The 16,362-nt window shown below is 33.7% G+C and overlaps 1 protein-coding gene across 13 annotated transcripts in view; it reads left to right on the top strand.

Annotated features, from left to right (window-relative positions):
- Positions 1-16,158, top strand: part of LOC135206083 (dihydropyrimidinase-like) — a 164,186-nt gene extending 148,028 nt beyond the window's left edge. For 11 of the 13 annotated variants that reach the window (XM_064237287.1, XM_064237286.1, XM_064237293.1 and 8 more), the window contains 4 exons: positions 561-671; positions 814-987; positions 1,118-1,274; positions 14,174-16,158. In XM_064237287.1, the coding sequence (XP_064093357.1) occupies positions 561-671; positions 814-987; positions 1,118-1,274; positions 14,174-14,262 (531 nt within the window). In that variant the 3' untranslated portion in view covers positions 14,263-16,158. Of the gene's footprint in view, positions 1-560; positions 672-813; positions 988-1,117; positions 1,325-14,173 lie in introns of all 13 variants that reach the window. The other 2 variants (XM_064237290.1, XM_064237288.1) reach the window with 2 other exon arrangements.
- Positions 16,159-16,362: the final 204 nt, after the last annotated feature.

Genomic DNA, 16,362 nt, shown 5'->3' with positions numbered 1-16,362 from the left:
TCAATCCTTTACGTATTTACATAATCTTATTCAGAGAAGATAGTAATGCTGAAACAAAACATTTTGTGTCCTCCATATATGAAGCTGTGATAAATCTCAGTGTCCTTATATTTATAACTTTATAAAAGCAAGTAAGCTGGCAAAAGCAAACACTACTGTACCATGCTGCAATCATTTTTCCCACCTGTTGCAATTTTTAGATAGGTAATTACAAGAGAGAGGGTACCATTTTTTAGTGCTTACAAAACAAATCATTCTTTGAAAAGGTGTGCCTCTTAAATTGTATTCTTAAAGAGCAAAACTGGCATTAGCCATTCTCAATTACTTTTTTTTCTGATCAACCTTCTATCACAGTGCTGACACGAAGAGGGAATGATATTTTGTTCAAGTAGGATGTCAAGTAAGGAAATAATTTTTATTGAAAGATAAATGATGTTTTCATTTTCCTCAACCTAAATTGACCACTTTCTAGTTACTGTACTTGAACAAAGGTTATTCTGTATGTAAGAAACTGCATAGTTTATCAGCCATGCAAAGAGAATTATTCCTTTAATTTTCAGGGACGAGTTGCAGTTGGTTCAGACGCTGACATCGTTGTATGGAATCCTCATGCAACACGTGTTATTTCTGCCAAAACACATCATCAGGCTGTTGATTTCAATATATTTGAGGTAGGGCATGTGACCGTTAAAGGATATGGCACCAATGAGTAGATTCTCTTGGATTGATATCTTGTTTTGTGTTTGTGAGAATTAGAGTTATTCAACTTCTTTGAAGAACTTAAGGAGTAATTTTCAATAATTTCACACTTAGGGTATGGAAGTTCATGGCATTGCTGAATATGTTGTGTGTCATGGTCGTGTTGTGGTAGAAGAAGGGGAGGTTCGTGCGATTTCTGGCATGGGCAAGTATGTCCCAACTCCCGTATTCAATCCTCATGTATATGGAAGATTAGAAGAAAGAGAAAGAGCAAATGCTCCATGCAAGGTAATATTTGAATTGTTTTCTTATAGTACAGTCTGCACTGTACATATACGTACAGTATTTTTTAAAGTAAGTGTTGTTTAAATACCAATACGTAGTACTAGTAAAGTAATTCTACTTTGACATCTTTCAGGTTGAACGTGCTCCTTATGAAGGTCCAGTTGCCCAGCTGAATGGTCAGGGAATGCAAGAAGGAGGTATCATCCCAGTTCAACAGGAGACTTTCTACACTCGAGGTCCGACTAGAAGTGGAGGAGTCAACCTCCATGATTCAAGCTTCCACGTGTCGGGTTAGCCTGCAACCTCAACTAACATCATCATGGTTTAGAAATGTGGTGCTGTCAGTAATATATAAATTTTTAATTATTGGGATTTAAGCCATTGGTTAAATTTACTATAAATTTTGAAATTCAATGCATTTTTTTTATCACTGGCCAATGCCTGCCCTTTGAAGTAAATCATAATTATTATGTTAAGTGATTAGGTTTAAACCTAGAAATATGCTTCATGTACTATATTCTAAAAAGAAAATCACCTTAATTACTGTAGCTCAATCTTCCTATTTAATATTTTCTTCCTCATTAAAGAATATCGGAAGTCAGTCAGTAATTTAAAAAAATTTTTAATAAGTATGTGGCTTATTAAAATTAATTCTTAAAATACATCCTTTAACATTTTAAATATTCATGTAGTACCTTTTATGGTCTAGATACAGCTTGATTTTTAAATTACCATTCCTGTATCTCAGAGTCTCATATTTAACAACATTGGGTATCACAATTAGAGATTAAGTGTTAAAAATCTTTAGATTGTGATTACTGAATCTGAAAGTTATTGAAAAATGCTCATAGAAAGTTTAAAATAGCTTTGTTGCATTGCATATTTTACCTTTTTCTGAGGTATATTTAGTCTGATGTGAAAGCCACTTTAGTCTTGAATTCCCTTTCTTACCACTTGTGCCATTATACAAAATTTCAATTAAGAAAAGGCTAAAATCCCATTCATTCCTTTATCAAAAGAGATGGATTTTATCAAAAGAGATGAATTTCTAGTAAATAGCACCATGTTTTTAAATCCTCTTCCATCCATTCCTTTTCATTTATGTTACTGGCCCCTAAGTATTCTTAATGGTATCCCAATTAGCATTCTCATTAGATCATTATATACTATACTACAGGAAAACTTACATCTACACAGGAAAACAGTAACATCTGTTATCTCCCTGTAATCTAACTGGAAGTTCTGTTTAAGTCACCCTTTTTCTGGTGGAAGGCGGCTTCTTTGCTCAAATGACAAATAGTACTCTGAACCAAAAACCCTTGAATATTTCAAATGAGAACATGTGCTAAAGCTCTTCTTTATGATTTACCTTGCATATGGTCCTCACTTATCTTAAATCCAGGGAGATTGGCACTTAACAAGAATATCAAGGAGCTAGAATCTGAACCACTGTCATAATGTCTTGGTGACAATTAAATAAAACTTTTGATTTAGTATTTAAACAGGAACTGTAAATTTCATAATTTAAACTTCACATCTTTTACTGCTGCTTACAACTATGATTGTGAGGATTAGGTAAGAAAAATCAGTATTTTTGTTGAGTGAGGAGCATTTTTTAGGGGTTAAAACAAAAACACACAGTTTTCCACTAAGAACTGGCTCACCATCCAAATAAAATCTTAATAAGCAACAAAATTATTTTGAAATGGAGGTTCTCAAACTTTAGAAATGTCACTTCATCTTAAGTACATACATTGGTTCTGGATGCTAAAATTTCATGGGGTGATCTGATTAGTGGTTATAGATAAGTGAGGATGATCGCACTGACTAAAATCAGCAAGAAAGAGTTTATGGTTCCAATATTATGTGGTTATTTATGGTTACCATTTTGTTTACTTTTTAAGTATGAATTGTTTTCCTTTGCACTTGTTTATATGCTAGAAGAGCTAAGTAGTTCAACATAATAAGTACGTAGAACAGTACAGCACATATTTTTGTAAATTGTACTGGTTTTACCGTGACCAGAATTCTATCTTCCCCCCCCTCCCCCTGTTCCCTCCTAGTTCATACAAACATTGAAACAGGAAAACAAAAACTGATATAAAAAGCAGTTTCCACAATTTTATGAAATTACTTGATAATTTTACTTCTCAAGTTTCCCTTTAGACTAATTTCAAGTTCATCCGTCTTACAGATATAAATTAGATAAGTGTTGTTATTATTATCAAACAGTTTAACCATATTATGGTTAAAGCATTACATTTTCCCACATTAGTTTAGAATGAAAATTTCCAGCAAATCTCATCTAAACAACCTTTTTTTTTATCTTTTCTATTTTACTCGAATTTCTTTCATTCTTGTGTTAATCTTTCATCTTCTACAGGAATTCAGGTACATGAGTAAGTAAATATTTTACTGTACTTCAGCAAAGTTTCTTTTGATTTTAGAAACACTGTAGATGGAAATATCACAAAAAACAACCCAGAAATGGCTCAGACTTTATGCACTCTTGCAGTAAAGCTGCTGTGAAATTATCACTGCAACATAACATAATTAATTGCACAATAGTACTTGGAATGATATAGCGTATGCATAAAAAAAGCATATATGTACGTAATTACCTATTTCCAGTACCAGCAAAAGGCAAACTCACGATGTCAGTGCCTTGCAGATGTCTACATTATTTTTCTTGCCAGTTGCATGCTAGAATGACAATCTTCAGATACTCATTCTAGAAAACAAATTCTAACCAAAGGTAATGAGATATGAAGCATGAGAGCTCTACTTATGGGATCCTGTAACTCTTACAAGAACTTTGCAACACCATGTTACAGAAGGTTTTGTTCTTTTCAATATAAAAGAATACGCTGCTGCTACCTTTCATGTATTATTTGAATGATAAGGATATTCCATTTCATAACTAATTCTAGCTTAATTTCAATCAAATGTCCCAAGTAGACTTGGTAATCTCTCGAGTTGATCATTTTCCTACCAAGAAACAAGCTGTTATACTTCAGAAAAATGAAACCAGTGGCTGCATGATAACCTCATCCATGGTTGCCTGACCAGCAAGTACACCAACTTTTGTAACACTGTACTGTAATTTGATTATCATCTATTACCTGTAGTTGCTTTCAAAATACAAAATGCATTCTAGAGTTTAAAGTTAAAATTAAACATTTCATGAGATATCGTAGACGATGTTATACCTGATAATTAATTTGTAGATACAATAGTAGGATTACCAGATTACATAGGCAACAAACCTGAGTGGCGTGTAATGTACTGGCTTTCTTAGATACTGTATTTGGAATTACATTAGCTCAATACTAGCTAGAGCATTGCAATAATGTTAATAAACATTGGAGCAATTTTTATAAAACTAACTTTGGAATTTAAAAAATAGAAAGTCATATTTTATCTTTTAAAACATTGTTGGACTGTAATATGGATTTATGCACTACCTAGCAAGATATGAGATATGTAATTATCGTATAGAACGGTTTAGTGTTTCCAGATCACACTGCTGTTGTGCATTAAAACATGGGAAAGATGACAAAATGTTTACAGTTATCAAGAACTTCCTTAACAATATGTCTTTCATTGGTGTATGTAAAGTTAGTATTAAAACTTAGTTATGTATAATCATTTTTAAATTATTGGAGCGTATTTCAAAAAGCAAAGTAAAAATAAAAGGTAAGAATGATATGCAGATGTTACCAAAGAACAAACATTCCTATAATTTGCAATAAAGAAGTTTGCCAAAAATAAATATTAAGTGTATGGATTTTCTTTACTGTGCAAAACTACAATAAGTTGCTTTTCTAATAACATGACATTTACACCAGCAATTACAAAGGAAAGCATATAACAGTACTTTGTAAGTGAGAAATGTGTATGCTTTCATGTATACAAATATTAAAAACTAGTTTCATTCATAATGCTGGTAACTGTTTATTACATAGCATAAGAGCAAGACTTTGAACCATTTTTATCTGTAGGTAATTTTTTTTTTCACATTCAACATTCATGAAATACTTTTGAACTCAAACAAGTATGTACTACTAATGTATAATATTTTTATAATGCATTTATAGAAGTACATAAGTACCATATAACTGGATAATTATTTAAATTTTGCTGTCATTGTGGATGGCATGGTTGCACTTTTTATACAGTATTAGTAACAGTTGACCAATTGAGTAGAGATCTCTTCTCATCATAGCTTGTAAAACCAAGCAAGAAATTACAAACAGACATCTGCAAGAATTCTTACTGGTTTAGCCTTTCATATAAATATTGTGAATTTTTAGCTTTATTAATAAACTTACTATAAATATTGTGAATTTTTAGCTTTATTTATAAACTTACTAATGTATTTAAATGTTTGGAAGAAAACGAAAATAATTTTGAGTGGAAAATATATCCATAGACGATATTCATATGGTCTTTTAGCTTGAAATATTTTGAAGTGAGAAAGTTTCATGCTTAAAAGACTTAGCAAGGTAGCTTGCATATTAGTGATAAGAGAAATACTGCATTTAAGACTGAGTCAGCATATGGATGTTATAGGTCGGCAGAGGGATGACGATCTCTTACCGCGAACAAGTATCAAGCTTGTGACTTCCCCCAACAGTAGCAGTTCTCTTCTGGGTACCTTCTGGTGACTCAATTGCTAAGGCAAAACTTTGAGGAGCAGTGTAGAAATCTTGCTTTTTCACAGCCAAAAAACAAAACAATTATAACAGTAATCATTAGTTGACTAAGCTGGAACACCATAAAATGCTTCTGATAAACGTGCACAGGTATTTAGGTATACTAGCACTTCTCACTCGTACTTCCTGAGAAGGAATTAAAAGGATGAAAACTCCATGACACAGAGTTCACAAGATATGAATATTTCCTTCAAATTGAGGGAAAAAATGCCAAATAATTAAGAATCTAAATAAAATGTAGAAAATTTGCACTTAGAAATATAAATTCTGTTTATGATAGAGCAAAGGGAAAACTGAAGTTAATTATCAAGTAGTTTTGTTGTTATTTTTTTGTAGTTATTTTGCATGTTTTGATTTGGAATGGGTATACATGTGCAAAAATGAAAATATACTATGTCCAGTATTGTACTGTAGTATGAAAGCATGATACAGAAGTAGTGCTGCTTGTAGATCATTAAAATTGATTTGCTTGATCATTGCATGTTTTACCATTGCTTCATGTCATTCATGCTTGCAGACTAACTTGATATTTGCTTAGAACCTTAAAGCTTTTTTATTCAATGCTATAAGTTACAAATTTTAAAGCTGCCTGGATAGATAACATATTTATGACAAAATGAGAAGTCTAGACATAAGTTTTCCTTTTACAAATGGATTTATCATTACCTTTATATCAATATATTACTTGTGAGACTTAATTTTAAATGCACCTGTAGGGCTGTATATCAGTACATATATGATTATTTTTTACTGACATTGCAAAATATATCCCTATGTAAGGACTGACTAAGCCAAATTTCCTTGGGTAGAGATTTACGGGCCCTTACATAAAGGGAGACCTTTTCTGAAAGAGGAACTCCTCAGATAGAACTAAAGGTCAGTTCTGGTGACATTATGGAGTCTAATAAGAGTTTGAAGGTTTAATAATAGAACAATCTGGAGAGAAAGAATGTGAATGATCTTTTCCATTTCATGAGTGATGCAAAACCAGATTAATTGATTGTAACATAAATTGTCAAAATATATAGTATATTGAAAAGGTCCAGTTGCAACAAGTGTTATATGAATATATATGCTTCTATTACATACGATATAATAAACAGCTTAACTATAAAAAATATCTGTATATGCCATCATTGAATTTAAGATGGACACTAGCCAGGGAAATACTAAATGAGGATCAGGTAGTGGGTTGTAGGCAATGATGGTTAAGTGTATAAAGCAAAAAGAGCTCTGGTGCATGTAATTACATACACATCTCTTCTCCTCCATCACATTTACTTAAAGGGTAAAATATATAGCAGCAGACCTTTTTCTGGCCATTTTGATAGAAATTAGCCAAAGCTATGGCACAGTATTTAATATTTTAGCAATATCAACAAAAAGATAATTATTTTTCAGAAGAGCATAAAATTTATATTTCAGTATGAAGCATATTAAAAAACTGTTCTATCTGCACATATGAAGCACATGCATAACTTAGTTCAAGTTGCTGATATGAAGCATAGCATTCCATGCCAATAGAGTTAGTAGTATTGAATTTCTATAGGAAATTTTGACCAGTCACCTGAGAAAGGTTGTGACAAAATCAGTTTAGAACTTGCAATAAAATTAACTGAAATTTCTATACACAAGTTTTTAAATCAAGTAAGATTTCGTGCATAATCAATTATCACTTATAAGTTCTAGTAACGTGCTCTGTTAAACTGTCAGGTCTCACTGTAAGCAATTACTGAAAGTATCAGACTGCTATTTGTGACAAAATTCTACAATTTCCCCAGGAGTCCACAGTTCTATTTACATAACCCTTAACTAACCTATGGATGTTAATGCTTTCTTACTCCAAGAGGCAGATTAGTATGAGTTACAAAATTCTATTTTCCTGGGACCCCAAAATTTTTTTCTGTTACAAGTTATCCGTGACAAAAGATGTGTGGTCAGTTCAGATTATTTTGTGTCCTTGTAACATTTTTGCCACATTTGTCATTGTCTTAAAAGTAATGCCATTTCAATGTGTATGAAATTCTGTGACAGTGCTCAATGTGCTTAAGTCTGTGGGCTTTTAATTGATAGTACATATTGCTTTTAGTGATAAGAAATACAGTATTATTGACAATACAGCACTGAATGTCACAGGTAGTTGCTTTGTTCTGGTTTGCTAAGATTTTAGTTTGCCTGGTTATACCTTTGTAATAGTTTCATCTCAACCCATTAATCATATGCTGATTATGTCTATACAGTATTCATGTACTTAATGCTCATAGTCTTGTGTTAGAAGATAGTTTCGCTATGCAGGCATATTTGGGTGCTCAGGTATGTCTCATAAACCTTTCTCAGTTTTTGTGAATCTGCAGTTGTCAGCAGCACTGTCCACTGTTTCCTGGGTGTTCATCTTACAGAGGATTGCTTTTTACATTGCTTATCAACTTTTCCAATTTTTCTCACAGATATCACTTATTTTAGCCCAGTTTTATTACACAAGTAAACGAGGAAATAATTCGGCTTTCATTTAACTGGTATTGATCAGTTGCCAGTGTTGTCTTTTTGGATAACTGGCTTTGTAAGGTGCAGCTGTCTTCAAGTTAATAATGTTTGATTCCCTTAGAGTTTAGCTCTTATGCAGTGTTTGCTTCATTCCATTTAGTCTTGTTTGTGGAGTTTTTTTTTTTTTTAAGTTGAGTGCTATGGCTAATGAGTTGTCCACTAGTTAAGGATTAGAGGTGTGTTCTCATTTGAACAAATTGCGTTTTCTTTTTTTCTTACCATACTGTACCAAAGAAGTGTACTTCTCCATACATATTGTCTTTTGGAGATTTCATTCATCTGAATACTTGGCTTTTTTTGTACAATGTATTATTGGTGCTTACCCTCTTAGAATTAAGACTATATTTTTATATCAAAGTAGGCCACTTTGTTTCATTTTTTGCATTGAATTAATGTTATCAGTTGTCTGTTGCTGCCTATAATTGTGTTGTTTTACTTACTTTTTTTCCCATGATTCAGTGAAATACATTAATTCTGTTAATAACTCTATGTGACAGTGAGTTATGTTAAGTTTTTATGTTGTGTGTACTAGCAGATTTTGCTATGCATCAGCATACCTGTCAAGGCCTACCAGAGGTAAGCCTGGTCATGCTCTTGTCCTTTTGACAAAAGGCCTCCACCACCTCTGTGAAACATTTGTTCAACAAGTACGGGTTACGACGGGGGTTCCGTTCTTGAGACGCGTCATAAGCCGAAAATTGTCGTAAGCCGGAGCATCGTCAAAAATCCTAAGAAAACCTTACTTTTAATGCTTTGGGTGTATTGAAAACTATGTAAAGTGCATTCTTATTGCATTTTTCATAAAAAAAACCTTCAAATATTGATTATTTTGCATTTTTGGTGTCATATTTCTTCTGCCAAATGAGCATTGTAGGCGTTATAACCCTGGAAATAATTTCTGAATATAATTGAAAACCGCCTTAACCTCGGAACGTCGTAAGCCGAACCCGTCATAACCTGTGCCATGAGTGGTCATGCAACTAGTGGTTTCACTACAGGCAGAAGAGACTGTGCATGATAATATGGTCAATATGTCCTACTTAGGACAATCTTCTTTGTCCACTATAGTCTCTGGTCAAGGTCAGAAAGGTTGTTGCCATCTTTGCTACTCATGATGAAGGTATGCCAGTCTTCAATGACATGCTTATTTCCTTTGCCCAGTGACTGGACTGCTACTGCTAACTGATCCCTAATATGTTTCTTCATGGCTATGGAAATATGGTGAAGGCTAGTGAAGCAGAACAAGTATGAAAGCCCATAAAATCAGAGCACTCTACATGTTTAAATAATTTTAAATTTTTTTAAATTTTGATTTATTTTTCATTCACATGCTTGGCACTGCCAGTCTGCCTTAACTTTTTTGATGAGGGACACTTCTCAAAAATAGTTGAGTTTTTATTTGTTCAGACTGGCAAGTTATGGCAGGCTATGCTTTAAGAAGTTGGGGACTGATTATCCTTCATTTCATCATAACTCTTCTTTGCCTCTCATTCATGGCACTGAAGACATGTAGACCTTCAGGGCTGCTGGCAGTTCCTCATGGTAAGTGTGCCGTACTCTCTTTCCTATCCAGAAGGACTTGCCTGATACAAAGCCTTGCTTTACAAACCTTGGATTTTGACCTTATGTAAAAGCTGATGTGCTACCAGAGGCTTTGTTCCACTCATTAGTTCCCAAGTACTTTACTGGACCCTGCAGGCATAGGCAGACAATGGGCCATTTGTCACCTTAGCCTCCAACCTAAACAGTGATTGTAGTAATGGGGACTTGGATTTAGTCCCATGAATCTCATTGCCTCACACTTTTTACACAAAAATTGAGGAAGGTAATTATCTTAAAATGCACACATCAAGAGTCTCAGACTGAAATCCAGAAATATTTACACCACTAACACCCAAGACAAAGTAGCGAAACATTCACTTACAAACTTCACATCTTTTAACACCATAATTACTAAGAGGCAAAGTTTCAACTTGCGAGTGCATGCAGTATAGCTAGACATGTTAACTGCATTAAAGAAGACAGTATTACCTTAAAGTGGGTATGTGGAACTTTCCCAACTAAATCACCTGCCTCTGATTAACCCCCTTCTTACCAAGTTTCAATGACCATTTCAGCTCATCCTGAGGAATATTCCTACAGGAAAGTCAATGGTTAGTATTTTCTTGGAATACTTCACATTAAAGATATTCAAGGAAAGTAATTTTAACAGTCTTAAAAATAATATTACTTGTATTAAATTTTTATTACTTATATAAGCAATTTAAAGATAAAATTAGGGGAATAAAAAAGTGGAGTTCCTCTCAACCAATAAGGCAAAATAAAAATTAAAAAAAATGTTCTGTAATTACCTTTTACACAAAAACTACCATGAAATGTTACACAAATATTGCACTAAACAATATTAGAATTACCATAAAAATTAATTGCTTGCACTTCTTTACGGTATAATCTTAAGATGAAACTTTTCAGTACTGAAATTTATATAGCAGTTAACTGCTTTATAATAGATGTACATTTGGTAAGCAAATTACAGACTTGACATTATACAACACATAGATGGAATCCACCAACCAGTTACTCACTTGACTAGTACTTGGAATACCTTGACTCTCCATGGTAGGTAAGGAGATATATACAGATGGTGCGCAATAAAGAATATAGTTTGTCATCAGGCATTAGTATGACGAAAATGAGAAATGTTCTCAGAGTAGATAAACCTAGGTTCCTCACTGCATAACTGTCATATTGTGTTGCCAGGGATAAATATCTTCAGAGCAGATATACCTCATTTACTCACTGCCCATTACTGATGTCAATTTGCGTTCCCTAGAATTTTTCAGGTTTATTCCTGAAATATTTAAGACTATTGACATTATGAAGAGAAGTGAGTGATTACCAAATGTTTCAGTGCTTATTTATTTAAGAACATTATTTGGTTCTAAAAAATTTGTAAAATTGTATAGTATTTTACACTGCTACATACCCTCCAATGCTGTTTTCTATAACAGTTGGTATAATTAGTTCAAGACATTGAAAAGTCATGCAATGTGATTAAAGGAAAACAAAAATGGAAGTTATTCATTCTAAAATGGGTTCTAAAGATATACAGAAATGTACGGTAAACCATCAATAATTAGGGCTTAGGCAGCTCCCCTGAATGACAATGGATGACAACGGACATTAAGTGACAGCTTGCACTAGTTGCAAACGTTAAGGAAGGGAATGGGTCAAAAGAAAAAATGTCAGACAAACAAGTTTCTTTGCCTTTACAATCTGTGTAAAGCCATAGTGCATGGATCACAGATGCTGCACTACTGATGTAATGTTTGAATGAATTCTCTTCTCGCAGATAAGGCAACCCTAAACCATGCCATTGTGATGCAAGATAACCTCCCAATTAGTCAGTACATAAACTTAACATAAACCATGCAAGGATGCCCTGTAGATGATGTCCGTTACCTACTGCCCTTTTTTCTGTTGACCTCTCCTTGTGTTACATGCCTCTGCTTGATACCCATTATTTAGTTGGGTTCACTGCATCTCTCAAGAACTTTGGGCAACATTCTCTTTACCAGGCCAAACTCATGCAACAGCCTGTTAGTGTCCTTAAAAATGCTGGACAGAAGAGGCCATAAAATTGTGTACAGAAGAGGCCATAAAATTGTGTAGACTATGAGGCCTTATCTTCCACCATATGGCATTCAACATAGTTGGCTGTATCTTGAAAAAGCATCCCTTGATTTAGCCAGTTGCATCCTTCACATTGAGGGATTCCTCCAAATCAACTTCATCTTATCAGAATTTAACATTGAAGAACTGGACCAATGCCTCATCACTTGCCCCTGAAGGTTGAGACTATAGTATTTAGTTCACTGATTGGAAGTGAGAAATGGCATTTAAAGGCAAGAGGAACACCTCATGTTGTCACACCAGTGTCCTCCACTTTCTTCAGATGGACTTGGAGCATTATCTGTGAGAAGAAATCTGTTATCAGGGAAGAAGGAAATAAGTTCGAAGAATGCAAAGAAACAAAATCTTGTCAGTACAGTGAACATCATTCTGGTAATGTAAAACGTGTGGATCAACTCATCACTTACCTGATTGGAATGTTATTCAACTAAATACACCATTTTTCAAGCCTGAGGTGTATGTCTTGCATGTAAGCTGGTCTTATTGAGCGTGACAAGTGTCCCAACCTCTGCCCTGTGTATGGGTGGATTCTCCACTAGGAACTTGGCTGCCTCTGCTGGCCAAGACTTGTGTTCCCTTTACAGTGGACCCCCGTATTCGTGTTCTCCGGATTCGCGGACTCACACATTTGCGGATTTCTCTTGGGAAAGTTTCCCCGCATTATTCGTGGAAAATTCGCACATTCGCGGTATTTTTCTATGAGAAATATCCACAAATTCCTGGTTTTTTTTTATCAATTTCATCATAAAATGCACTTTTTGTGATAAAACTATTAAAAAACCAGTATGAACATTTTTAGTGGGTTTTCTTGAGTTTTAACTAGCAAAATAGGCTGTTTTTAGCATTTTTATAAGGGTTCCAAACATTCGTGGGTTCTAACTATTCACGGGGGGGTCTGGTACGCATCCCCTGCGAATACGGGCGGACCACTGTACTCTTAAGTGACTGTTGACCGGCATTTCTGCCTCTGGTGTGCCACATCCTTGATATTCATGCCAGTTATGCCAAGTATCCTTGATTGATTTAGGTCCTCCTGACTTGATGTGGTGATCAGCATGCATGCCTCTGAATAACTGGATACATCTCTCTTATGTGAATGCAAAGAAGGTATCTAAGCATCTCTAGCATAACGTGTGTAGGTCATGCGGCTGTTCCACTCTCATAAGATAGGTCTTGGGTACAGCACTGTGCTTCATGAGCCAAACATTTACTTTTTACTGGTGCCAGAAAGCCTTTCTGGCCATCAGGAATAGACGACAAGATCCACTGTAATATAAAACACTAAGCTTTAATTTACTGACAGTTTCTCATTAAAACGAATTTGCCAAAAATAATATAAACCTGAAACTCTGCACCTAATAACTACCATCCCAGAGGCTAACAATCTCAATGTGTGACAGAATGAATGGTCAGCAAACCACTTTTGATATAAGCCCCACCACAGAGACTGTTTACATTGGTGTCCACAAGTGTTTTAAAATCTCGACTACACACAAGTTGTATAAAAACATTTATTGAGGGGTTAAAGAAGCTGTTCTTGTAGGTTTGGGAAAATAATGATTTTTATGATAAAATCAATTTTTTTAAGCACTACTTACCCTATAACCCTCTATCATAAACTTTCCCTGTGGCTACTGAACCAAGTAGCTGCCAATAAAGCTAAGAGGGTAAGTTTCACCTCAAAAAATTATTTTTCCATCCCAATTTATTTTGTATAGCCAGAAAGGAATGCAACAGGGGCTAATACATAATTTTAATATCATCTAGAGTACAAACAAGGTTTTCTGCTTCACAACTACTCTCTCAAAAGCAAAAGACTGGAGAAAATTAGGGCCCCTCCTGTAAATTTTCTCTTACATAAAATAAAGTATTAACTTGAAACACTGTGATAGTTATTAAACTGAGCAACCACTGAGCTATTAAGTTTTGCTTCAGATATCATAGTTTTAATACTATGAAGTAAAAATTAGATCATTCAGATGTTACCTGGAAAATCTGTTCCATGAGGTATCTATGTATATGACATAATGAGGTTGCTGAAAATTATATACTAATTTTATTTTATTTTTTTAACTATTTGGTTTGCAGTAAAGTATATAAATACTGTATTGTAAATATAATATTTTTGTATTACTGTAGAAACTCAAATATTACAAGAAAACTGAACTTTGATAAAAAAAAATGTAATTTTGTACCTTCATATGCATAATTTTTTTCCTTTTTTTTTTTTATTCCAGGAGCCCAGGTTAATGATAAATCTCCTAAAAGACCATCAGTGAAAGTAAATAACCCACCAGGTGGTAGGTCTTCAGGCAGCTTCTGGTAACAATATCAAGACATTCGGGAGTCAGTCTTCCTCTCCTTTGCTTAATCAAGCTAATGTAATATTTGAATGTTGCACTTACTAAGAACCTTGTGACATTGTGAGAGTTAAAAAATTTTTCCTCGAATCCTAATTATAGAAAAAATCTGAAGCAAAAACAGAAAACTATTCAACATGGCAATGTGCTTTTTAAGAAGTGGTAATGTTACTTGCCTTATTAGCTGAGTTTGCATATTTTTATATTGTTACTATTTATAATGAAAGTGATGATGTAAGTGTAAAGTCACAGGATAGGTAAAAGAGCTTCACACCATCGTTTTTGCCTCCAAGCAATTTCTACTAAGAGAATTTACATTATGTGATTATTTCAGTAGTGAAAATTGGAAGGGAGATGAAGCTGCTAGGGTATACTATTCTGTACTACCGATTCTGGTAATCTTGCATATGCTAATTTCCACAAAATATTTTGTATAGTTTGAATTTGAATCGATACAGTGTATCCTAGAAACACAGTAGTGACCTGTAGATATGTATACAGTATAATAATTTCTGTTTGTTTGTCAAGCTTTGTAATTTTATATTCAAATTTCTCTTTAGGAATAAATTTATGCATTGCAATTCTGAATTCAAATCTTGCTAAATTGTAGTAATTAAGTCAAAATGGTGTTTGTTTAAAAAAAATTGGAGTGTGTTACGTTTGTTAAAAAAAAAAAAAAAAATGGACTGTGTTATGTTTTTGTATGTAAGAAGGCTTTGATATAGTCTGTTGGCTTAGGTCCCTTTTGTGAAAGCTCGCCATTTTTTTTTTCATCACTGTTTTAAAATTAAAAGTGGACAACCAAGTACCATTTACAGTATACCTAAATTTCATGTAGCTTCTATAATTCTTCAGTGCTTGATTTACTTCATGTATTTTTTTTAGGAATATAAACTACCTGCAGTTTTCATGATAAAAAATATAAGACTACTGTCTTAAAACTAGAAAACAACCCCTCACTAAGTAAACTAGTTATGAGTCCATGCCCCTTGGATTAATAATTGAGCTGTGATTAATAAGCAATTCTGTGATGGTATTATAATCCCAGTGTACTAAGTTTAAAACAGCCGAGCTACGGCAATATATTAAGAATGAATAATCACTCTTGGTATGGTTTTTCTTAAGTATTACTGTATCCATGGGAAAGGAGGTACTGCATTTAATGGATGTTTCTCACAAGTACAGTATATTGTACTTGGTTCCAGAATTTAAGTAAAACTACCGCAACTCCAACAACTAATTATGTTGCAAAGTACTATATCAGATTTTATAACTTTTTCCAGCTAACTAGCACATTAGTGGGTGATACTACAGCATTCATGCTGTACTTTAGGAATTATACAGGGTGTTTTTACCATACTGTTTTCTGTTAAACAACTATATATGAAGATGGAGGATATTGTGATGAAATGCAAATACTTTAACTATTTTCTATTGTTTATTACTAAATAAATTCATGTGAAACAGCATAAGCTAATACATACATGCTTGAAATGTTCCTCACTAATTTTATTTATTATTTTTTTTGGGGGGTGGGGGTTGTTATGAACACTTTGTACTTTAATTCTAAACTTATGGCTTACATGCTTGTCCACTTTTCACTGTCTGCACATAAACATAAAAAATACCAACTTTCTACATAATTCTCAATTTCATTGTATGGTAGTATATGAAAGTCATCCTTTTGGGTATTGCAATCACAAGTTCATATGTCATGCATCATAAAAAATACATTTTTTCAAGAAAAACTGTTTTGTTTATGTGTAGATTTTGTGTTTTATGTTTAAAAGCTGCATGTTAGGTGCAAAGCCATGCAGTTTAATTACATTATGTGCAGCATAAGACAATAAACTGACAAATTCTTCCTTCTTTATTTTCCCGAAACATGTATCAACAAAAAACTAAAGAGGGGCCAATGAAAAAAGGCCAGATTGCTAATAGAAGTTCTGAGGGGTGAAAACTAAAAATGAAGTTCTGAAGGATGAGTACTAAAAATAAAACTAAAATTTTTGTGGTCCATAAATACCATCTCTAAATGTTTTCTGTCTGGGAAAAAACAGTAAACA

Source organism: Macrobrachium nipponense, chromosome 29 (genome assembly GCF_015104395.2).
Source record: "Macrobrachium nipponense isolate FS-2020 chromosome 29, ASM1510439v2, whole genome shotgun sequence".
Taxonomy (NCBI): domain Eukaryota; kingdom Metazoa; phylum Arthropoda; class Malacostraca; order Decapoda; family Palaemonidae; genus Macrobrachium; species Macrobrachium nipponense.
The sequence above is the reverse complement of the archived record's forward strand: the minus strand, read 5'-3'. Positions and strand labels throughout refer to the sequence as shown.